We start from the raw sequence: 23,830 nt of genomic DNA, 5'->3' as shown, positions 1-23,830 counted from the left end.
TCTTGTTTTTACACTTTAATTCATTACAAATCGTTAACTATTGGTTAGTATTTTTTTCTTGCGAGGTGCTGTATCATGTTTTGTTACATATCCGGGTTATTGATCCATAACATACAAGGGTAGGTAGGTAGTTAAATAAATAGGCAGGTCTTCTTAAAATATTTCTTTTTATTGAAAAAATAAAACATTCGTAAAAATCTGTACAGGAATAATAGGTAATAATAATAATTTAAGCCGATAAGTAATAAACGAAATACATAAAATCGTGTTACATAAAATTATACTTCTCTTACATCTTATAAAAATACATTTTTAATATCAAAATGGGTAGTTTCATAGTAGACGGTATAAATCTTTCACCATCAAGATTCAAGACATGATAGTTGATAACAAATAGGTACCTATTTAAGGCACAATAAAAACAATTCAGACTTAGACATATTTTAAATTTTTACAGTTTATTTATTTATTCAGATACAAGTTAGCCCTTGACTGCAATATCACCTGGTGGTAAGTGATGATGCAGTCTAAGGTGGAAGCGGGCTAACCTGGAAGCGGTATGGCAGTTTTATTAAGCCAATACCCCTTTGGTTTCTACACGGCATCGTACCGGTACGGCTTTGCCAGTAGGTTGGTAAATAGCCACGGCCGAAGCCTCCTACCAGACAACAATAAAAAACAGTTAAGTATAATAGTTATCAAAATAATGGTATTTTAAAAATAAAATAGCTACATCGTAAGGAAATTGAACAGTTTTATCTTACAAAATAATTGCTTATGTAATTAATAATTAATGGTTAATCTTTTATTAATGAATTTAAACGGCTTCCACCATAACCGCGATGCCCTGTCCGCCGCCGATGCAGGCCGACCCGATGGCGCGCTTCAAACCACGGCGTCTACAAAAATAAACGTAGACAAATAACACAAAAAATTACATAAAAATCTAAAAAAATACACAGACGTAACCAAAAACTTTATTTTTACCCGACTGCGGCAAAGCCAAAAGGAAGGGTTATAATTTTCATCACATCATCACATTATACAAACGAACGAATGATGAATGAATGAATATCAATTTAGCTTAGTTCATTCACGTACAAGATGCGCGGTGATGCGAGATCCGGAAGCAGTGAAGGGGTGTCCCAGAGCCGTAGCTCCTCCGTTCACGTTCTCCATAATAAAATAATTGTATGAATGAATGAATGAAAAAAAGGAATGAATATCAGTTTACCTTAGTTCGTGCACAAGATGCGCGGTGATGCGAGATCCGGAAGCAGCGAGGGGGTGTCCCAGCGCCGTGGCTCCTCCGTTCACATTCAACTTCTCCATGTCCAGCTTCAGGGCTTTGGCGCATGAAAGGGTCTGCGCTACGAACGCTTCGTTGATCTGAGACAATTAGATTGAACGAATGAATGAATTACGCTTTTTACTTTACAGCACGTATAATAAGTTTTTCAGTGGGTGTGACTTTTGAAGTTTGGGAACGCGTGACCTGACAATTACAGTGCATAGCAATCGATTACGCTTGTTGAGCATCGTTACGTAAGTCTGACTGGATGGGTGATCGACTTTGGAAGTCCAAAGTGAATTTTTTGCCTCGGACACTTGTTAAGCCATTGGTTACGGTTATTATCATTAACATCTCAAACAATCTTAAAAACCTAAGACTAAAGTCTTATGAGGAAGGATCTGGGAATCCATCGCATTATCATCCTATGAAAACTTTTACAATTATGTGAATAATGTAAGAGTCACGACCCTCATCATCATCATCATCATGATCAACCCATTTCCGCCCCACTACTGAGTACGGGTTTCCTCTCAGAATGAGAAGGGTTCAGGCCATAGTCTGCCACGCTGGCCCAATGCGGATTGGCAAACTTCACACATCTTTAAGAAAATGGAGAACTCTCAGGCATGCAGGTTTCCTCACGATGTTTTCTTCACCGTTAAAGCAAGTGATATTTGATTGCTTAAAACGCACATAACTGAAAAGTTAGTGGTGCGTGCCCGGGATCGAACCCCCGACCTCCAAATAGGAGGCGGACGTTCTAACCACTAGGCTATCACGACCCTTAGCTATGAAGAATGCGACGCTGAGAAAACTTCCAAGCAGAGTGAATTAACATGTTTTGAAAAACCGTTCAAAGTTAAATCTCATGATTACATTACATCATGCTTGATAATAGTCAAGGCTTATATCTTCAATAAAAAAGTATTACATTACAAAAAACAACTTATCACAGAATACATCCTTATCGCTATATAGCAATTTATTCAAAACAACAAATGGTGTTAAAAGATAGCCATAGATATGAGGATGCAGAAAGGTACGAAAATATTCACATCTTATTTTTAAGTATTCACAAATGTATATATAATCATATTCCACCAATTAAGTATACACTTTAGTGTTCTATTGACATCATCACTTTTTTTTTCTCTCTCGTCTGGCTTTACAAAGATTAGCCAATGTCAAGTTTGTAGTAATTTACAAGTTAGGCAAACTATACAGGTATGGACCTCGTCCGTGTCGGCGCTCACCGACACACGCGCGGCGCCTCTTTAGAGCGCTTCCTAGTCAAAACACCAGTAAAACACAAAACCCGGCCACAAAAACACTCCAAAAAGGCAAAGCCACGCGCCAGCAAACGCTAACACAGACAAAGTCACATCATCACTTATTATCATTGGATAACTATTGGACGGATTTAGATGAAATTTGCAATGGAGATAGATAATATTCTGGATTAGCCACATATGCCACTTTTTATCCCGGAAAATTAAAGAGTTCCCACATGATTTTAAAAATCTATATCCACGCGAATGAAGTCGCAGGCGGTAGTGTTATACTATTACTATTTTAACCTGCATTTGAGTAAATAAAATGATTTGATTTGATTTATATAACAAAAACTTCAATACTAGATTCAACTTACCTCAATCAAGTCCACATCATTGAGAGTCATTTTGGTGGCCTTCAGCAAATTCTCGATAGCAGGCACGGGGCCCACACCCATGATGCTGGGGTCAACTCCGACGTAGGACCAGCCCACCAGCCTGGCGAGCGGCTTGAGGTTCTTAGCTGCCTCTTCGCTTGCCAGGATGAGGGCGCCTGCTCCGTCGCTAATACCCTAGAGTTATAATCCTAGATTTAATCACTTTATGTGTTCTAAGTTTGAATAGTTGAAGGTTTGAAGAGTGTTCTAAGTTTCTAATGTTTGAAAGCACAAACGAAATTGCTATATTTTTCCAAAAAAATCACAGAAATTTTTGGCCTGCAGATTATTTCTAAAGCTTCTACACACAAGAGTCTAGAAACTTGAGATTTTCCATGTATATATTCTCATTATAATAATCCAAACTAATATTATAAATGCGAAAGTGTGACTGATTTGTCTGTTTGCTAGGTTTTCACGGCCCAACAGTTTAACCGATTTTGATCAAATTTGATACAAAGTTAGCTTACATCCCGGGGACAGACATAGGCGCCATTTTTAAAATATTCATTTCTAAAAACAAATAGTTCCCCGGGGCTCTCAAAAACCCATCCATTAAACCGATTTATATGAAAGGTACAGAGGTATCTTGCGTCCCGAAAATTGGCATAGGCAACTTTTTATCCCGGAAAATTCAATAGTTTCCACGGGATTTGAAAACGCGGATGAAATCGCGCTAGTATGAATTATATTATAAAACAAAGAGAACCCACCAAGCTGCAGAAAACATTTTAAGAAACTCCAACTGGATCTTTAAATGGGTATCAGCAAGTCATAGTCAGAATAGTCTTTCTTACGGAAGCAGAGCCAGCAGTCACAAGACCCTCTTTCTTGAACACGGGCGGCAGTTTCTTCAGACCCTCGATGGTGGTTTGTGGGCGAGGATGCTCGTCGGTGTCCACTTTGACTTCTTTCCTCTTAATGGTCAGAGTCACAGGTTCGATTTCAGCTTTGAACACACCAGCGTCGTTGGCTGGATAAAAAAGTTTTAATTATTTCATATTACTTTTTTTTAATTTGATTGGAGCGAACCCTGGGTCCACTATTATTCAAGTGAAAACAGTTTGTTAATTAATTTATTTAATTACACAAAATGTTATTTTTTAACATGCAAACTAAAATCTATTGTATGCAAAGGCGGCCTTATTGCTTAAAGCAATCTCCACGAGGCAACCTTTGGTGATCGGGGACGTCCCGCACACAGTCCCCGCGCTGATCCGGTGCGGGGCGTCCCCCCGCCTCATACTTCGATTGCCATCTCGACCTGCAACGCAATAAATTTTATACCCACGTCATCGAAAATCCGATATATCTTACCTTTCTTCCACCTCTGTTGGGACCTCAACGCGAAATTGTCAACTTCGTCCCTAGTTATTCCGAATTGTCCGCCCAATTTCTCCGCAGTCATGCCCATGGGGAGTCCACAGAAGGAGTCCGTGAGTCCAGCCCACAGGGTGTCTTCGAACGCATAGGTACTGCCCAGCATTGTACCGAATCTGACTCCGCGGACAGCGAACGGAGCCTGGGACATGTTTTCTACACCACCCGCTAATGAAATTTTTGCTGCTCCAGTGAGGATATCCTGCACAGAAAGCCATTTATTTATAACTCAAAAACTTTTACTTAAGTAAGTACTATTTAATAAAATATCATCAATGGAAGATAAAATGATGTAATATTTCATTGACAAACTGAAAAATACTCTGAATTTGAATACAAACATACTTTGACTATTTATATTTAATGATTCAACTTTTAATAGAGAAAAAATACATATTCTGTTGAAAGCAGAATTTTCAAACAAAGAGCAATTATTAAAAAAATACTTATAAATTAAAAAAGCTCTTAAAAAGCCACATTGCAACAAAAAAAACTTTTACTATATCATTCACAGGATCATCATTATCAACATATCGTATTATTTATTAACCCTTCTCATTCTGAATGGAGACTTGTTTTTCAGTAGTGATGATGATGATGATGATGATGATTATAGTAAAAAAAACTTGTGTTTATCACATTACTACAAAGCGTGGTAGACCTTGCCTAAACCCTTCTCATTTCGAGAGGAGACCTGTAGAGGCCGCGATGGGTTGGTCAGGAATCAGGATGATAGTGATAGATAGACTAACCTGTGCGCTGTTGACGATGGACTGGAACCCTGATCCGCACAATCGGTTGACCCCTAAAGCAGGTTTGTCTTGAGGAATGCCCGCTTTGAGCGCAGCGTGGCGAGGAGTATAGATGCCGTCCGTTTGACTAGCCTTGTCAGAATAGAGAAAACATATAAATGATAAAAATTATTCATAAAATGGCACTGATATCTTATACTTTTAGTTATAGTCGTATTCCCATTAGCCGTCTCCTAGGATAGGATAGGGTTAATGGCAAGGGGTTGTGACCCCTTCCATTAATCCTATAATGATGGAGTTCTCTTGGGATGATAATGGGTTCCCAGATCCTTCCACATACAATTCGAGAGTAAGAGAACGAGATTTTGACTCTTAGGTTAATTTAGTTTTATCAGATGCGAGGACTTAACGTGCTCGCCGGGGCACGGAGGAAACAGAAAAGGCCAAATTCGGTCACCCATCAGTTGCCGACTTGGTTCAACGTTGCTTAACAATCGCAATGGATTGATAAATATGCGTTGTCACAACTAGGCCACACGTCCCTCAATCTATCTGTTATGTCTTATAGTTAATCCTTATTATAGGTACTGAAGTCCCGGATTTGGCTCTGGGCTCGTTAAAGACAACTCACCGACATGACCTGGCCAACGATCACCGAGTCCACCTGACCAGGCGCCACCCCCGCTTCCTTCAGCGCGGCGACCGCCGCTATGGTCTGCAGTTCTGTCGCGGAAGTGTTCTTGAACACACCACCGAATGTGCCGAATGGCGTGCGTTTGGCACCCACAATGAAAATACCTGCACCAAAAGAATTTTTTTTTAAATATTTTTTTACGTTAGTCTGTATAATCCTATACTAGCTGATACCCGCGACTTCATTCGCGTGGATGTAGGTTTTTAAAATTCCCGTGGGAACTCTTTGATTTTCCGGGATAAAAAGTAGCCTATGTGCTAATCCAGGGTATAATCTATCTCCATTCTAAATTTCAGCCCAATCCGTCCAGTAGTTTTTGCGTGAAGGAGTAACAAACATACACACACACACACACACACACACACACACACACACACACATACAAACTTTCTCAGTGTGATATAATATTAGTGTATATTATTTTTGTAAAAAAATTTTCAAAAGAAAAATAAAACCGACTTCAAAAACGACAAACACTAAAAAGTAAAAAATAACTTTTGTTTAGCTACACGTGTAATGCACCTAGGTATGAAGTCGAGCGAGCATATTAAAACAAAATTAGAAATCCAAGAGTGAAGCTCGCCCGACTTCATACCTAGGTGCATTACACGTGTAGCTAAACAAAAGTTATTTTTAACTTTTTAGTGTTTGTCGTTTTTGAAGTCGGTTTTATTTTTCTTTTGAAAATTTTTTATTTCACAATTTTTAGTGGCCCCACTGTACTATAATATGCTGTGCCCAGTTAAAACCCTACTGTTTACTAAGCTATTACACTGATCGCGAGCAATTTGCTCCTATCCATTGAGGAGTTCTGTTCTCCATCTCCGAAGATATTCATCAGATCTTCACCAAATTTATATGGGACCACCTGCACAGTATACCCTTTCAAACAAAAAAAAAATTTTCCAAATCGGTCCAGGGGTCTTTGAGTAATCGGGGAACATACATAAAAAATAAAAAAAAAAATAAAAAAAAAAGATCCCGACGAATTGAGAACCTCCTCCTTTTTTGGAAGTCGGTTAAAAATATTTGCCATGTTTAATATATAACGAATATTTTCATCTAAGCGCAAAGCTTCTGATACCTATAATGTAGGTACAATTTATTTTGATTGCTAAAAATGGCAAAAGCAATAAACATTCGCATTAGCTTTATAATAAGTTAATACTAAGAGTTAACATATTTTATCAATTATAAATTTTTCGAGAGTATCAAAAATTGTCTTAAAATGGGGAAAAACTGGCAACATTATTATTAGATTAGTGATATCAAAGGTCAATGCACTTTAATAAATACTGACCTTGCACTTCATTAGACGTAAACAAATAAATAAATAAAATTACATAATATTTTCACTGTAATAATTCTATCACTACAGATTTTTTTGTGAGAAAATCAAGAAGGTATGGAAAATATCATTCTAAATCATTAGTTACCTACTTACTATTACTATTCTAAATAATTAGTTACCTATTTATTTTTACTTAGTCCATTCTTCAAGGAAAGTTATTTTAAGTTTATGAAATAAATTACATAACAGTAAAAAGCAGCTTTTAAATAAAGTTTTGAAAAACTACAGCCAAACAAAAAATGGAATTTGACCCCATAGGAGATAATTTCTGCAGATTACGTTTTTGGGCACAATTTGTTTTAAAAATATGAAGTAATGTAGTGTTTACGTACCTTTTACTGCTACAGACATGATTTTTTAAAATAATTTATTCGATTTAAAGATATAACAAAAGTTTACGCCAACACTACACCGGCGCAAAAGTTGTAAAAGTGAAGTGGGGTCAGGGGTGGGAGATTTAGAATGAATGAATGAAGCTGCCAACCAACAGGTGAATGAACCTCTTTTGTAAGGAAAGAATGAATGGATGTGTAGTGTAATAAATGAACAGAGGCTATCACATGCCACAGATTACGTAGTCAGAGTCGAACTTGAACTGGATCTTAGATTTGAATCTAATTTGCTGATGTCTTAGGCTAACGTACCCCGTACCTATGTAGATAGGTACTTTTTCAAGCGTTAAAATATGTTCAATCTCACTGTTCTTCAGTGCTAATTTTCTTCTTCTTTTTTGTTACAGTACACAAGCGCATACATTTACACTGTGAGTTATCTGTGGAAACTTTCAAAGTGACTTTGACAGATCTACTACCACAGAGATCTACATTTTTTTCCAACTGGGCTTGTATTTTTTTCATCAAAATTATTCGCCCAATCACCCAATTCAACAAATGCTTATGCAATGAGCGATGGTCGTTCTGTTAGTGGTCAATTAAAGAAGTTTGTGTTCCGCGGGAAGGCATCCAGCAACGGTGACATTCGAGGTGAATATCTCGAGATCGTCATACCCGAGCTCCTGTCGGCAGGTTACTCGTTCTACACGTGGCCTTCTGCGCCGCTACTGGCTTGGTATTTGTGGACTCAGAGGAGGCATTTACGCGGTCTCAGAGTTCTAGAACTCGGCTGTGGGACCGGCTTACCTGGAATTTTAGCCGCGAAGTGTGGAGCTCACGTGACTCTCACAGATAGTGTTGCGTTACCCCGATCGTTAAGACATTTATCAGCGTGCTGTGAGGCGAACGGGTTAACTCCTGATCGTGACGTGCAAGTGCTAGGCCTCGCTTGGGGACTCTTCCTCTCTGAAGTGCATAATCTACGTCCTGTAGACTTGCTTTTAGCATCGGATTGCTTTTACGAACCCTCGCAGTTTGAGGAAGTGCTATCAACTGTAGCGTATTTCTTGGACGGTACTGACGCACGGTTTTTGTGTGCTTACCAGGAGCGGAGTGCGGACTGGTCCATTGAAGCTCTGCTGAAGAAGTGGGGACTCAAAGGTGCACTTTTGGACTTGGATTCGTTGAGCGAGAGTACCGGTGTGGACTACAGGGCCGTAATCGGTGATAGAGCTTTGCATTTACTTGAAATAATCTCTGTATAGGGTATGGCAAGCACAGCGAGAGCCGCCCGCCTCTACGTTGGCAACTTAGCTTGGACTGTAGGCCACAGACAGCTAAGAGAATACTTCGCTCAATTTGGGCCGATTCAAAATGCTCGTGTAGTTTTTGATCGCTCTACAGGATTAAGCAAAGGGTATGGTTTTGTAGAATTCACCTCTCCCTCAGGTGCAGCAGATGCTACTAACAAGCAAATACATACTCTTGAAGGACTAAACTTGAATGTTCAACTTCAAAACAGTTAGATCCTACTACTAGTTACTTGTCCAGAATGGCTGAAGCACTACCAGGTAACTCCGACTCAGATTTCTCTGATGAAGAGTCAATAAGTCCTTTAGATCAATCATTTAACAAAGCATCTGATCATGTGAGAAAGATCACATCGAAACTTGACAACAATCAACTCTTAGAACTTTATGGATTATTCAAGCAAAGTACCGAGGGTAAATGTAACACTCCGAAGCCTGGGTGGTTAGATGGGAGAGGGAGGAGAAAATGGGAAGCCTGGAGAGCCCTAAATGATATGCCATGTGAAGAAGCCAAACAGAAATATATTGAGTTGGTCCAGAAACTAGATCCAGAGTCCGAGGTAATATCTCAAGGTGGTCCCAAAGAAGCATGGGCAGCCGTATCATCACTAAGATACTCTCCTGAGCCAGAGTTAGTTCATAACAACTTGACAGTATTTGACGCTGCAAGGGAAAACTTGGGAGAACTAGTCCATGAACTATTAACTAAAAATCCAGACTTAAAACATGAGAAGGATGATGATGGCTTAACAGCCTTACACTGGGCTGCTGATAGGGATGCCACTTATGCTCTAAATGTGTTAATAAAAGCCGGTTGTGATGTTAATGCAGTGGACAACTTTGATCAGACACCCTTGCACTATGCAGTATCATGCGACCACGTTAAGTCAACACAGATATTAGTTGATGCTGGAGCAGCATTCCTAAAAGACAATGAAGATTGTACTCCTTTAGATTTAGCTACAAATGATGAGGTTCGGAATATTCTGGAGAGTGCTAACAAGTAAAACATGTATATTACATAGTTATAATATGCCATTTTTAATGATTACTTAGTTATAGAAACATAGTTATTGGGAATAAAATTTGAGTTTACCTACTTATTTTATTTGCTTCTGAATCTATTAAAAATTAAGACGCATGATGATGCCCACAACTTCATCCATATGAATATGGTTTTGAAAATCCCAAGGGAACTGATTCTCTTTGATAAATAGTAACCTATGCCCATCTGCAGGATGCTATCTACTTCTATATGAAATAGATGATGTCCACATGGATTTAGTTGGTTCTTTAATTTTCCAGGACAATAAGTAGAATATGCCCATACCCGGGCTGTAAGCCAACTCTGTACCAAAAACAGTAAACAGATGGGCTGTGAAAAGCTAACAGACAGGCAGACATAATTTCGCATATATAAATGATCCATACTAATATAAAATATGCGAAAGTGTGTCTGTCTGTCTGTTAACTAGTCATTTATAAAACTAACATAAAATAAAGGAAGTAATTTTAAAATATCTTTTAATTTGTATTACAAAACAAAGAAATCTTTTTTAAGGCAAGCCTAGATTATGTAACATGTTATATGACATGATAACTTGTTATATAACATGAAAATAATGTTATATGTATACTGTAGACTTGCCCTTACAGTAATGATATAAATTTTTTATTTAGTTAATAAATAAAAATTCTTAATAACACCCAGGCAAAATATCACGTAAACAACAAAACTTGAAACAGACAACTCTGGTAATACAAGGAACTGTATAAAGCATTTTCCTAGTGGTTAAGATTGCGCCAGCCACCTCTTCAGGTTTTAATCCCGCGCATGCATTTTAATTTATTAGGCTCAACTTACACCGACGCGGAATGGAAGCGAATTTCTAAAATATTACATAGCATATTGACTTCTATCTCCACACTATAAAGCATCAATTTCTACTGAGAAAGAAAATTCCCGCGAAGTCGCGGGAATTCCCGCGCATTCCGGCGAATTTTACATTTGGGCGAGAAATTTGTGTTTTACGTGGTGGATATAGAAGCCAATATTGCTTTATAATATTTTAGAAATTTACTTCCAATCCGCGGCGGTGTAAGTTGAGCCTTAGAGTTACATACATTTTAAGCAATTAAATATCCTTGGCTAATGGAGAAAAACATTACTATGTTACCTGAGCATGCCAGAGAGTTCCACATAATGTTCTCAAAGGTGTGTTAAGACTGACAAATTAGTACCTGACCAGGGTGAAGTATGGCCACTATCCTCGTTATGAGAGGGCATCCGTGCACAGTAGTGGGTCTGTTTTAGCAAATTAAGCTTCCTTCCTTGTATATAATGGACTTCCGCAAAGTAACGCCAACTTCTATCCAACATAGACCCAGCACTTTAGAGATTATGTATGACAGAGTTAGCCATATTGTGTGTTTCAAGCTTAAGTCAAAAGTAAACTAGTATTTACAATAAAACTTATTCTACATCCTGCTCCTCACTCACGACAAAAGGATGCGAATGCCGCGACAAAATAATGTGGATGGTTTCATGTTCGTGATTTGCGACGCTTCCATTTCATGTCGGTTTTGTCATCCCATACATCCTACTCTATGTCCCTGTCAAAGTGACTCAACCTGTCGCTTTGTCACTGTACTTTATGCGAAAAGTTGCGAGTTTCATCCATCCATCCATCCATCAGCCTGTAAGCGTCCACTGCTGGACATAGGCCTTTCCAAGAGCGCGCCACCAAACACGGTCCTCCGCCTTCCTCATCCACCCGCTCCCCGCCACCTTCTTCAGGTCATCGGTCCAGCGGGCTGGAGGTCGTCCCACACTGCGCTTACCGGTACGCGGTCTCCACTCCAGAACACGTCTGCCCCAACGGCCGTCGGTTCTGCGACAGACATGGCCTGCCCATTGCCACTTCAGCTTGCTAATCCTTTCAGCTATGTCGGTCGCTTTTGTTCTCCTGCGAATTTCCTCGTTCCGGATTTTATCCCTGAGAGTAATACCCAACATAGCTCGCTCCATAGCGCGCTGAGCGACTTTTAGTTTGTGGACGAGGCCAACAGTCAGTGTCCACGTTTCTGCTCCATACGTCATCACAGGTAGGACACACTCATTGAAGACCTTAGTCTTAAGGCTTTGCGGTATCGACGATTCGAAGACCTGACGTAGCTTTGAAGTTGCGAGTTTAGAGTGAGCTTATAAAGACTCAGATCGGATCAGAGTTTTAGTCAGATCTATAAGTGTGATTAAAACTCTGATTAGATAAACAGAAGACAGATGAAAATTTTTTTTTTACTGCCGTGCCTTACATACGCTTGCCAGATGGACTCTAACCAGGGCTAACCTAAACAAAATTCAAATATTCCAACGAAAAATTGAAAGGAGCTACCTCGGTCTCAGACTTAAAAACAGAATGAAAAAAAAAAAACGCACAGGAGCCAAGGACTTCGCAAAGAGAGTTCTGCACTTAAGGGTCACGAGCCCGGCCTGCCCGCGAAATTTAAATTTAATGTGGTTTTTCGCAATTTGTAAACCAATACGACAACGTAGGCTTATGATTATTTTATTTGCGACAATGGCAATATCATCCTCACAGGTTTATATAAAAATCTTTACTTAAAAAGGTCCAGTTTAAGAAATAAATTAAAGTTTCGACTAATTTGTGGGAATAGTCGATACTTTAATTTATTTTTCTTCCATTTATCTGAAATGGAAGCTCGTCTTATTGGATTGGAAGCTAATAATATTTAACATAATTAATTAATTGTTCATTAGATGTCAGAGTAAATCAAGCCGACAGAGCTTTTATCGAAAATCCTGTCTTATAGAATAAGAAATATAACAAAATAACGACACTGATACCACATTAGTATTTTGATTGCACCGTGCGAAGTGTTATTTCTCTCGTTCGTCTCTACGTGTTTATTCTCTCTAGCTCTCTTTAGCCTCTTTGTGCGTGGTGTCACCAGAGTCGAGTTGTTTGAGCAGTCTGAACAGCGCCGCCGCCTCCCGGATCCGGCTGAACTCAACGCAGAAAGCTTCCACTTCGATGAATAATTCCTGAAAATTACAATTTTACACTGGAAATATATAAGAGTGCGTCCAAATTGTGTAACATATTACAAAACTTGTTATATAACGTGCCCGCATTGAAATAGAAAGGTGTAACGTGTATCCGAACGTATAGACACCCAGACCGCCTCTCTTGTTTCTGACAGCTCGAGTTGTCTGTGGTGCCCTTTTCTTTGACAAGACTAGTACTACTACTACTATAATAATTTCACGTTAAAGAACCGTTTTACTGTTTATATAAGTGGTGGAAATAAACTTATCAACCAACTTACAAAGGTTTTTTAATCGTCAAGTGAATTCCACTGGTTCAGAATGCCTACACTAATGAGAAGAATCAACATGAGACACGGCGACAAAGAAATATATTTCATTATGTATACAATTAGGAATTATTTTATTATTTTTCTAATAATAGTTTCTTTGCAAAGAGCAGAATTCTGGAGCAAAATATAACATAGCTGACCTTGACGTTGATGATTTTGTTCCTGATGAGAGACTGTAGAAACACGCACACTAGTCTGACGAGCCGGTTTTGCATGTATCGGTCTCTGATAGTCTCGCACGTTGATATGCAATTACTGATGTACAGATGGACAAATTCTACCGGCAGGTCCACTGATGTTGTTAACCTATACAAATTAAGCATTACAATTTTAAAAATATTTCGAAATATAATTTTTTACATGGCTATCTTAATTTTTTTTTCGGTCTACCCCATAATATTGTCATTATTTTTCAAAGACAATCAAAAAAAATTGGGTGATAGTTTATAATGTTAGATTAGAAATTAATCAAAGGAAACAAAATAAATATTTCGGAAAATTAATAACAGCTATATAATTATTATCTATATCAAATTGTAAAATTATGTAAAAGTAAAACATCTACCATAGCAATATAGATGAATCTAGATTATGTAACATGTTATGTTTGCAAAAACCGGTCCATATTGTTTAAAATTTAAAATATTACTGAATGTAACAAAAATGCCCTGTATATTCTATAAGTTTAATAAATAAATATAAATTTAAAATTTTATAAAACCATGTTATATAGTTCTTTTTACCATTTTATAAGTGTTACCAATGAAAAAAGATGAGTGTATTACCTGTTGACGACTTCCATAGAATGCAGTGACATTTCCATATTGACTAGGACGGAGAAGTAGTCAGTGATGTGTTGAGAGTGGATGAGTTTCAGCAGCACGGATATTGCTACCATCGGGTTGTTCTCTACTAAGTCTGGCAACTGCAAAGGGGGAGAACTTTTATTATATATTACAAATTGCGAAAGATCAAATTAAATTTGAATTTCGCGGGCAGACCCGTCTAGGGCAGACTTTAATGCCAGCTGTGTCAGTTTTTGAGCTTCAGTGACGATGTTGGTGCTTTCCTTCTCTTCTATCTTTTGACTTTAACTGCCTATATCCATGCTAAAAATTACGTAGAACCGTTGCTCCGTTGCGACATGATTGGAAGACAACTAACAAACAAACACACTTTCGCATTTATATAATACTAGCCGATGCCCACGACTTCGCCCGCGCGGATTTAGGTTTTTCAAAATCCCGTGGGAACTCTTTGATTTTCCGGGATAAAAGTAGCCTATGTGCTAATCTAGGATATTATCTATCTCCATTCCAAATTTCAGCCAAATCCGTCTAGTAGTTTTGCGTGAAGGAGTAACAAACATCCACACACACACACACATACACACAAACTTTCGTCTTTATAATATTAGTTTGAAGTGTGATTAGTGTGATAGTGATACCGGAAATTTTGGAAGATTTTATTATTATTTTAGGAATTAGGCAAATACCTGGTACGGCGTGACTCCAATCTGGTACACAATGTCGGGGTCTTGGTCCAACAATGCCAGTAACCTCTGTTGGTGTGGTACACTTAAGGCAGACTTCAATGCCAGCTGCGTCAGTTCCTGTGCTTCAGTGACGATGTTGGTGCTTTCCTTCTCTTCAGACTTCTTCTCTTCTGGCTTTTCTTTCTTTTCTTCCTGTGTAAAGTTTAACAAGAACTTTGACATCTGGTAGTGACCAAAATGGTAAAAAAAAGAAATGCTTATGATGGTGTGACTTTATTTTTACCCGACTACAGCAAAGCCCCAGGTTCCTGTTATGATTTTTGCCGTCTATGTATGTATGTTCTACCGTAGCACCTAAACTACTGAACCGATTTTGATAAATGAGGTGTCAATCGATTCGTTATTATGATCATTTTATGTGAACAAAATAAATATGATGAATGTTACATCCAATAAATGGGTCCCAAAACTATCACTACCCATATTATAAATGAGTAATAAAATACACACACCCCAAAAATAGTCTAAATCAGTTAGGAATGCGCAATTATGAACGAAACTGAAATAAAAGAGGTTTTCCTTCGTTTTTCATGTATTCAAAATGGTTATGATATTCGTGATTAGGAGGTCAAAATAACTATGCTATCATACTTTTCAGATTCATGGAGGTATGCCCTCTTTTTTTATTCATTACATGTTGACCAAAATCACATCTGATGAAAAGTGATGATGTGTCCTAAGTGGGATGCGTTTACCTAGAAGATGCCTATTTACTCTTGTTTTAAAGATGTTCGGATTGTAATTGGTAAGAAACACAGGTCGCGGAAGAGTATTCCAAACTTTAGCCATGCGTATGAGGAATGCGTACGCAAAACGTTTCGTGCGTAGATGTCGACGATATATTTTTTCGGAACGTTTTTCGGAAGTTTATCCAATTTACCTTAACTTTAACTTCTTTGGGCGCGCTCGGCATCCGCTTCTCTACTTTTTCCGGAGCTTTGAGCCCTATGAGACCATCGAAGTCCGTGTCATAGAGAGGCACATACGCGCCTCGATTAACTAGATTTTTCCATACACCCTGTGAATAAAGGAAATCTTTTGATACTTATATTTTTACTTGTCTGTTTGCTATTTTGACCTATCGCATAAATCACTTAGTGTAAATCTTTGATGAAATGAAATGAAATGATTTCTTTATTTTGCGAATGAAGAATTATTTATTACAGGATTATGAAGCGAAATCGTCATAAAATTTGAGATAGGTCATAAAGGTTAACCGAGGTGGTTGAAACAATGAATATAGTGGACAGGCGCGGTCGCAGCCCAAGTTTTTGGGGACCTTGGCTCATGGTACAGTTACTAGGGTCAACTTTAAATAAAATCAGAGTCGGTCTGGGTCAGTTTTGCCTGCGGTGTGAGATTTCATTTTGGCGCTCCCCGGACCTCCATTTGAATTTTTTCGTTTACATTTTCATATTATAAGAACCTTTATAACTGAGTCCAAAATATTATTTTGTCCATACGCGATAAAAAATATGTAATCACGAACACAGCATTATAAGCGCGAGCGAAACGATCGCGAAATTATTACAGATCCCGTGGGAACTGTTTAATTTTCGGGGATAAAAAGTTGCCTATTTCGATTACAGGGACGCAAGCTACTCGGTACCAAATTTCATACAAATCGGTTAAGTGGATGAGTCTTTAGGAATCCCGCGGGAACTCTTTGATTTTCCGGGATAAAAAGTACCCTATGTCTGTCTCCTGGATATAAGCTAACCCTGTACCAAATTTCGTCAGAATCGGTTAAACTGTTGGGCCGTGAAAAGGTAGCAGACAGAGAGACAGACAGACAGACAGACACACTTTTGCATTTATAATATTAAGTATGGATTATAGATGAATGATATTTACCTCATCAGAAAACGATATTTCCGTGGGGTCCAGTAGGAAGGTCGGCGGTGGTATGGGCCCTGAAGGTTGCAGCGTTTTGTGTAACGGCAGGTACTCGTTTGACATCAACGCTTCGAGGAGTTCCTTCATCGCCATGCGGTTTGGTGGGCCCCTGGACCAAAAAAATTTCAGTACTATATTTTAATTCAGTATTTTAAAGTCGGTAAATTGACAGTAAACAAGGCAATAAGTGTTACGGTAGGTATTAAGTATTCTTGCATTGATATTAAGCATTCTTTTATTTATTTAGATAAAAGTTAGCCCTTGAAATTCAAATTCAAATTCAAATTTTTTTTTTTTTTCAATTAAACTTTTACAAGTGCTTGACTGCAATCTCACCTGGTGGTAAGTGATGTTGCAGTTTAAAATGGAAGCAACCTAACCTGAAAGGGGTATGGCAGTTTTCATTAAACCCATACTCCTTTTGGTTTATATATGGCATCATACCGGAATGCTAGATTGCTTGGCGGCACGGCTTTCTGTGATTTGTTAATACTTTTGGTCTTTATGTGGTTTTGCACCAGAACACTAAATTGGTTTATAAGCTTTATAGGGATCCGTACTCGAAGGGTGCCAACGGGACCCTATTGTTAAGCCTCCGCTGCTCGTCCGTTCGCCCGTCTGTCTATCAGCGACCTGTATCTCGTGAAACACAATAGGTAGACAGTTGAAATTTTTACAGAATGTGTATTATGCGTCTATTGTCGCTATAACAACAAATAATAAAGATGTCAAAATGGCCGCCATGTAAATAAAAAAAAGATCAAAGTACATAATCCTGTTCGATGGTACGGAACCCTTCGTTTGCGAGTCCGACTCTAACTTTTTTTTTTTTTCCTTACCATAAAGAACTCGAACTTGACAAGTTTTTTATTATTTTCCTTACCCATCACTAAGCGCCACCAGCGCAGGCGCAGTCGCTTTGGCCACTGAGCTGACATCTGCCACTCTCTCTGCATGTAGAGACTGCAGGGAAGAGTAGTCAAACTCCAACTCTTTGGCATTCACCTCTGTCAGCATCACCTGTTTCGCCGACTTTTTGAGCACCTGAAAAATGTAAAATATGTATGTGCGTACCTTTAAAGATTAAACGTTAAGAATATAACGTAACTAGTTGTGAGAATTATGTTAATACAATAAATAAAATAAAAATAAAACATTGTTTTTCTGGGCGTGGGCAGGCCATGCCTGTCGTAGAGGCGATGGCCGTTGGAGCCGGAAAGTGCTTGAGTGGAGACCGCGTTTAAGCAAACGTAATGTGGGACGCCCTCCAGCACGATGGACCGATGTAATAAGCGGCTGGCGGGAAGTGGCTGGATGAGGAAGGCTGAGGACCGGGTGTGGTGGCGCTCTTTAGGGAAGGCCTATGTCCAGCTGTGGACGTCCACAGGCTGATGATGATGATGATGTTCTTCTGAGAAATAAACTCTTTAAACCTAACCTAATGAAAATGAATTTATTTATGCAGATGTCCACACTCCACATCATAATAGCTATCTCATATCTCCATGCCAAATTTTAGTCAGATCCGTCCAGTAGTTTGAGCTGTGCATAGTTAAATCAGTCAGTCAGTTTTCCTTTTACACATGTTATGTATATTTAGACATACCCTTTCTAAATATCGTAATACTTACATCTTTAATATTAACAGGTATAAACCCATGCAATTGTGCTATAAACAATCTCTCCTGTGGAGCCAGCGGCAGCAACCCTGGCTTACCGTCCAACAGATGCAGGAACAGGGAGCTGAAGGGGTTCTCTCCCTTATAGAAGTCAAATATTAAAGCTAGGGCTACCACCCTCTGGCCTGGGAGGGACAGGTCTCCGCCTGTGATTAGAGATGATAGCAGAAGGGATACTGCAATGAAAAAATAAACACTTATATATTATTATCTGTTATAGCTTATGCCTGCAAGTTTATTTGCATAGACTACAATACTAATTATTATACTAATAGACTAATACAATACAAATTTAGTAGTTTTAGCTATACGTTGTTAGATCAGTCAGTCAATCACCTTTTCCTATTATACAATACTAGCTGATGCCCGCGACTTCGTCCTGCCTGGATTTACGTTCCTTAAAATCCCGCGGGAACTCTTTGATTTTCTGGGATAAAAAGTAGCCTATGTGTTAATCCAGGGTATAATCTATCGCCATTCCAAATTTCAGCCAAATCCGTCTAAAAGTTTTTGCGTGATTGAGTAACAAACATCCAAACAGCCAAACATCCACACTTTCACATTTATAATATTATTAGGATTATATTATATTTAGATAAGTAACCACTTTTCGGAGTTGAGTGGGACCTAACCAGTTAAATATCGCTTTCTTTAACTGAGAGTTGTCCATTATGTTATAAAGATGTGTGAAGTCTGCCAATCCACACTTGGCAAGAGTGGAAGCCCTTCATTCTTAGGCAAGATCCATGCTCAAGGCCAGCGAAGGGTTGATCATGATGATGATGAGAAAATAGGGATCAGAAGGTGGTCACACTTTCAGGGTTTGAATTAGAAATATTTAACAAAAATGTTTTATGAAAGTAGACTGGATTTTACATTCTTAAATACTTAATTATTTATTTATGGAAAACTGCTTGATCTTGATGTTGCTCAGCAGAAACAATTTATAAATTATAAGTACTTTAAATTTCAGTAAAGTAAGTATAATTTTAACTTTTAGATTATAAAGGAAATACTAACGGTTAAAATGCTCTGATTTCGGGAACCTTTTCTGCACTTGAGCACAAATTGACTCCAGGCTCTGAGAATCAACTGTTTGCTCTGAAAATAAACTAAAAGCAAAAAATAAACACTACAAAACTGCTGTTCTTGACGTCTAAACAAACAGGTTACAAGAGTTAAGAACTTTAGAAACATACTCTAATATGTATTTGCTGTTCTCGTTGATCAATTGCTGTGACATGTTTAGTGATATTTTAATAGAAAACTTTCTTTAAAAGTTTTAATTGATGAATTTAACTCCATACATATGAGAATCGCCTGCTGCGAAAACAAACAAAAATTGACATTGACAAAATTACATTTGACATACTTGACAAATGAAGTTGAAACTGGCAGTGACAGTATCATCGAGAATGTTTGACGGCTGACTTTTTTTTTTTTTCTTTAAATCTGGCTTTACTCTGATTAGCCAATGTCAAGTTTGTGATATTTTCAAGTTATTAAATTTATACAAGTATGGACTCCGTCTGCGCCGGCGCCCACCAACATAGCGCGGCGCCCCTTTGGAGCGCTTCCCAGTCAGTTACACCACCAAAAAACACCAACTAACACAAAAACCAGCCACTCCTATCAAAAAAAACACTCCAAACAAGCACAGCACGCGCGCCAGCAAACGCCATCACAGACGAAGTCCGACGGCTGACTTTGACGTTCACAGATATAATATAGGAGGTATTTTATGATGATTATCGACCTAATACCTATGATGATGACGATTTCTATGCCTCTGTAGTGTATTTCATTTCTTGATCATGAAGGTAGCAGCCTATGAAAGGGCCCAGTATACTTAATATTTAATAAACGTGAGATGAAAATCTTTAGCTGAACAATTTTGAAAACCATATTAACTAGGTAACTAGTTAGATAAAAGGTAATGTGTAGGTAATTAACTACTAGGTGCATGGCAAAGTTTCATCAAAATATGTTCAGTAGTTTTTAAATAATTATTATCATCATCAACCCATCGCCGACTCTCTACTGAACACGGGGTCTCCTTTCAGAATGAGAAGGGTTTAAGCTTTAGGCAGCCCGCCACGCTGGCCAAATGCGAATTAACAAGGTGATTTTCTGTGGGATCCAGACCTTTGAGAACATTATAGAGTACTCCTCGTCATGCAGTTTCTTTTACCTTAAAGTATTGCCTAAAACGTACATACATAGCTCTGTTAAGTTAGAGGTCCTGGATCGAACTTCGAAGCCTCCGAATAGGAGGCTGACGTCTTAACCACTAGGCATCACCGCTTTAAAATAATTATACATTTAGTTATTCAATAATTTGATTCATTCAATAAAATTAACAATAAAGACATAAAAAGTCCAGAGCAAGTTATTTTATCACATCAGTAGCGGACTAAAACATTTTGAGGCCCGAGGCGCAACCTGATCTGGAAGCCCCCTATTGACCATTGTCATCGTCGAGGTACTTTATTTCGCCTTTATGGGAGTACACCTCAAAAGTTTTAAAGAGAAATGAGGATAGGAATGAAACAGCTTACCTAGTTATATCTTTCTGAATTAACTACTAGATACAATAGAAGTCCAAGGGATATGATGCGAATTTTACAAAAAATACATTTTAAACTTTTATCGAACTTATGCAGGAACAAGAACTCTCATTTTAATTAACATCTAACTATATATGATTGAAGAATATCACGAACGCTTTGAATCGTTTTTTAGGTCTTGCTAAGTTAGATTCAAATGAAATGAGCAGAAAAAAACAATTGCATTTTAAAAAATAGCGCCAGTGAAGCTAGCTTTAATTTAATTTTACAGAAACTCGAACCGCTTCTCTTCTTTCAGCTGATCGATGCCAAATACTACGCCACTCGTAGCGACTTCCTCGTGCCATAGTTTTGCGCCGCCTGGATTTAGCGGCTCCCTGCAACTCATTTGATGTCGTCTGCCCATCTAGGGGGAGTCTACTAATCTTGTATTTTCGGTGCAGGTCACCGGTCTTCCTTTCCAGCACCTTACGTACATCGGTTCGTTGAACTATGTGCCCCGCTTACGTTTCAGCTTCAAAACATCGCTATGTTAGTACCTACCTACTCTAAACTTACCTACATTATTCTTTAATTTTCCACGGACTTCCAATTTCAGTCTCTCCTTACCTTACCAGTTTCATTTGGGACTTGACTGCTGGGATTTGTTCAAAATTTTGAGGCCCCCTGGTATTGGAAGCCTGAGACTAGCATCTCACGCGCAAAAGTTAATCCGTCACTATATCATTCACACAGGTAACTAGGTATCTATGTATCAATTCTAACAGGTAGGCCGTATGAGGCAGTCCTATTGTTAGCGTACTTTAATTTTTTAGCAACACGAAAAGTGTGTCAGCCGTTATCCATTGCGGCTATAAAGAATTATGTCTCAATGACTGATAGGTACCGTTATCAGGCAAATTACCGCGAAACAATAGCGTTCAAATTTTCATGGACTGGGCCGAAACTGTATTTATCACAGCTATGCTAATTGCGCGCGGTCGTTTATCGCTCATTTCTTGGCCTGATAAGATTATAGCAGTCATATGGCGCGTACCTACGCCATCTTTTTCAAGTTTTGTTTAAGAATTTTGTAAATATTCAAGTACGAATCTTTTATTGAGGTGTTTTCGAAGTGTTTTAGTGAAATTGGTGATGTGTTTACGCGTTGCTTTGCAAGAAATGAGTGATATTGGTTAAAGCCATGCATAATCCAAGGCCGCTTGAGTTTGTATCTTGGATCGAGCCGCACCGCAGCCGGTCCTCGTCTTGGTCGTCATGGCGGAGGACGACCAGTTCCGTGCGGCCGGAACCGAGGCTCTCCTTGCAATATCAGGTGATTAATACTGTACTTACCTTGTTACACTTAGGTAGGTACCTAACTACGATATTTTATTGCATATATACTTAAGTGTAAGTTATCTTTTCTGGATAATAATTTTATTGATGGATATTTTAGATTTAGGTATTAATCTTTTAGGTACCTACTTATAATAGGTATGATACTGATAAAATAGTTATTGATTCTGAAGATAGTTAATTGTTAAATGATGTTTTAGGTAATGTTTTCACTACATTATTAGTTATTATATTTTAATGAAATAGATACTAGTTAGTTAGGAACTTACCAAATTTTTTTTATAGTTACTTAAATGTAGTAACTAGGTAGGTATATTTAAGGTCCTCAATAATATTATCGAAATGTTATCAAAGGTCGCGGGTTCGAATACCGATGTACTGCTGTGTGTAGTATAATTACTGGTAGTTAGGTACCGCTTATATTTTTATACAAATCTTCATATTATACAGTCTTAATTGATATTATCAATAAGTTAAAATCATAGCAGATACCTCGGTATGTTTGCCGTCACTAATAAAAATCTAGAAAAATCGAATCAAGAATTTTTTTAAGTTAAGTATTCAACTTCCTCGCTGATCAATAGCAGCGCAATTTGGCCTCAGCTCATTAAGCATCTGCCCATTGAAAGAAGTGGCCTTCGATGAATCACGATGTTTGCCTTCACTGAGGAGCGCGTGATGAATTATTTAAAATTATTATTTACGCACCAAATAAGTTGCATCAAACAATATTACAAAACGCAATTATCGCAAGGATCTATGAGTTCTAACCACTAAGCCATCGAGTTTCATTTTTTATTAAATTCGATAAGTTTTTTAATTTTTTTTAAATCGCTAGATGTTCTGCGTGAAACGTGTTGTAATGCGTAAAAAAATTAATGACATTATGACAAAGACATGTCAAACAGCTGTCACTTAATTGTCATGCGAGCTGCAGACGATATTTTTCTTGATACTTTAGTTTTTTTGTTTGTATTGTGTATTTTCCATAACCGTGTTAGTGATTTAGTGCCGTAGTGTTTAATTTCCTAGTTTTTTACAATTCCAATGGTCTCCCATGAGACCGAAACATGAAACTGTGGTTGCGGCGGTGTTAAAAAGAACTCTTTAGACGTGTCAAAAATCTATGTTATTTTTCAACTGATGAGCTTAGCAAAGAAACTCCAATTGTTTTGCGTTACGATTAATAATTAGTTTAATTTCACATGGCTTGGCAATCGGATACACGTGTGAGTTTTACCAAAATAAGTTTTTCTTTAGGTCCTAATGAGTTTTCGATATCACCAAGGCTTTTAACTGTTATGTAGGTATGGTATTAACATGCACATGTCCTTGTGATTGGTTTAGCATTTTAATGGACTATTTGAGGAGTCAAACGCGTTAATTTGCCTTTCGACATTATTTTAACACTCATACCTACAGCAATATGTATAATTTAGTGCTCTACATTGTGGCCTAGCTTAAGCCTCTTAATAGGATTTGAATGGGTATTTCGTATACTTTTATCCGATAGAATGCTGCCAATCCTATCTACTTCATTTAGTTTCACACTACATTTACATAGATAAAGCCA

The 23,830-nt window shown here is 38.1% G+C and overlaps 4 protein-coding genes across 9 annotated transcripts in view; 2 read left to right on the top strand and 2 right to left on the bottom strand.

Annotated features, from left to right (window-relative positions):
- Positions 1-607: 607 nt before the first annotated feature.
- On the bottom strand, positions 608-7,648 carry LOC123875923 (3-ketoacyl-CoA thiolase, mitochondrial). The gene is made up of 8 exons (XM_045922025.1): positions 7,512-7,648; positions 5,766-5,932; positions 5,135-5,266; positions 4,320-4,584; positions 3,800-3,975; positions 2,943-3,137; positions 1,235-1,389; positions 608-899 (listed from the first exon to the last, which is right to left on the bottom strand). The coding sequence occupies exons 1-8, from the start codon at positions 7,528-7,530 to the stop codon at positions 818-820; spliced, it is 1,191 nt and encodes a 396-aa protein (XP_045777981.1). The 5' UTR covers positions 7,531-7,648; the 3' UTR covers positions 608-817.
- A 326-nt stretch (positions 7,649-7,974) lies between these two features.
- Positions 7,975-9,917, top strand: LOC123875939 (acyl-CoA-binding domain-containing protein 6-like). The gene is made up of 2 exons (XM_045922052.1): positions 7,975-8,713; positions 9,034-9,917. The coding sequence occupies exons 1-2, from the start codon at positions 8,081-8,083 to the stop codon at positions 9,826-9,828; spliced, it is 1,428 nt and encodes a 475-aa protein (XP_045778008.1). The 5' UTR covers positions 7,975-8,080; the 3' UTR covers positions 9,829-9,917.
- A 2,626-nt stretch (positions 9,918-12,543) lies between these two features.
- On the bottom strand, positions 12,544-19,702 carry LOC123875918 (CCR4-NOT transcription complex subunit 11). Its single transcript, XM_045922015.1, has 10 exons — positions 19,552-19,702; positions 19,373-19,464; positions 18,305-18,528; positions 17,557-17,717; positions 16,632-16,782; positions 15,658-15,795; positions 14,718-14,909; positions 14,008-14,147; positions 13,363-13,528; positions 12,544-12,887 (listed from the first exon to the last, which is right to left on the bottom strand). The coding sequence occupies exons 1-10, from the start codon at positions 19,593-19,595 to the stop codon at positions 12,759-12,761; spliced, it is 1,437 nt and encodes a 478-aa protein (XP_045777971.1). The 5' UTR covers positions 19,596-19,702; the 3' UTR covers positions 12,544-12,758.
- A 1,855-nt stretch (positions 19,703-21,557) lies between these two features.
- LOC123875903 (E3 ubiquitin-protein ligase Nedd-4) overlaps positions 21,558-23,830 on the top strand; it is a 32,490-nt gene continuing 30,217 nt past the window's right edge. The window contains exon 1 of one of the 6 annotated variants that reach the window (XM_045921990.1): positions 21,558-22,234. In XM_045921990.1, the coding sequence (XP_045777946.1) occupies positions 22,103-22,234 (132 nt within the window). In that variant the 5' untranslated portion in view covers positions 21,558-22,102. Of the gene's footprint in view, positions 22,235-23,161; positions 23,487-23,830 lie in introns of those variants that run through there. The other 5 variants (XM_045921989.1, XM_045921992.1, XM_045921993.1 and 2 more) reach the window with 5 other exon arrangements.

This window comes from Maniola jurtina, chromosome 20 (assembly GCF_905333055.1).
Source record: "Maniola jurtina chromosome 20, ilManJurt1.1, whole genome shotgun sequence".
Classification (NCBI taxonomy): Eukaryota; Metazoa; Arthropoda; class Insecta; order Lepidoptera; family Nymphalidae; genus Maniola; species Maniola jurtina.
This window is presented reverse-complemented; position numbering and strand designations above follow the sequence as displayed.

Coding starts and splice junctions, on each gene's coding strand:
- LOC123875918 (XM_045922015.1), bottom strand. CDS start 19,595: ATGTCACAGCAATTGATCAACGAGAACAGCAAATACATATTAGA. Junction 16,783..17,556: donor CTGGTGGCGCTTAGTGATGG/GTAAGGAAAATA, acceptor TTTTTGGTCCAG/GGGCCCACCAAACCGCATGG. Junction 14,910..15,657: donor CCAAAGAAGTTAAAGTTAAG/GTAAATTGGATA, acceptor AACTTTACACAG/GAAGAAAAGAAAGAAAAGCC.
- LOC123875939 (XM_045922052.1), top strand. CDS start 8,081: ATGAGCGATGGTCGTTCTGTTAGTGGTCAATTAAAGAAGTTTGTGTTC. Junction 8,714..9,033: donor CGTTGAGCGAGAGTACCGGT/GTGGACTACAGG, acceptor ACTTCAAAACAG/TTAGATCCTACTACTAGTTA.
- LOC123875923 (XM_045922025.1), bottom strand. Junction 3,976..4,319: donor CCAACAGAGGTGGAAGAAAG/GTAAGATATATC, acceptor TTTTTTATCCAG/CCAACGACGCTGGTGTGTTC. Junction 900..1,234: donor CATCTTGTGCACGAACTAAG/GTAAACTGATAT, acceptor TTATTTTTGTAG/ACGCCGTGGTTTGAAGCGCG.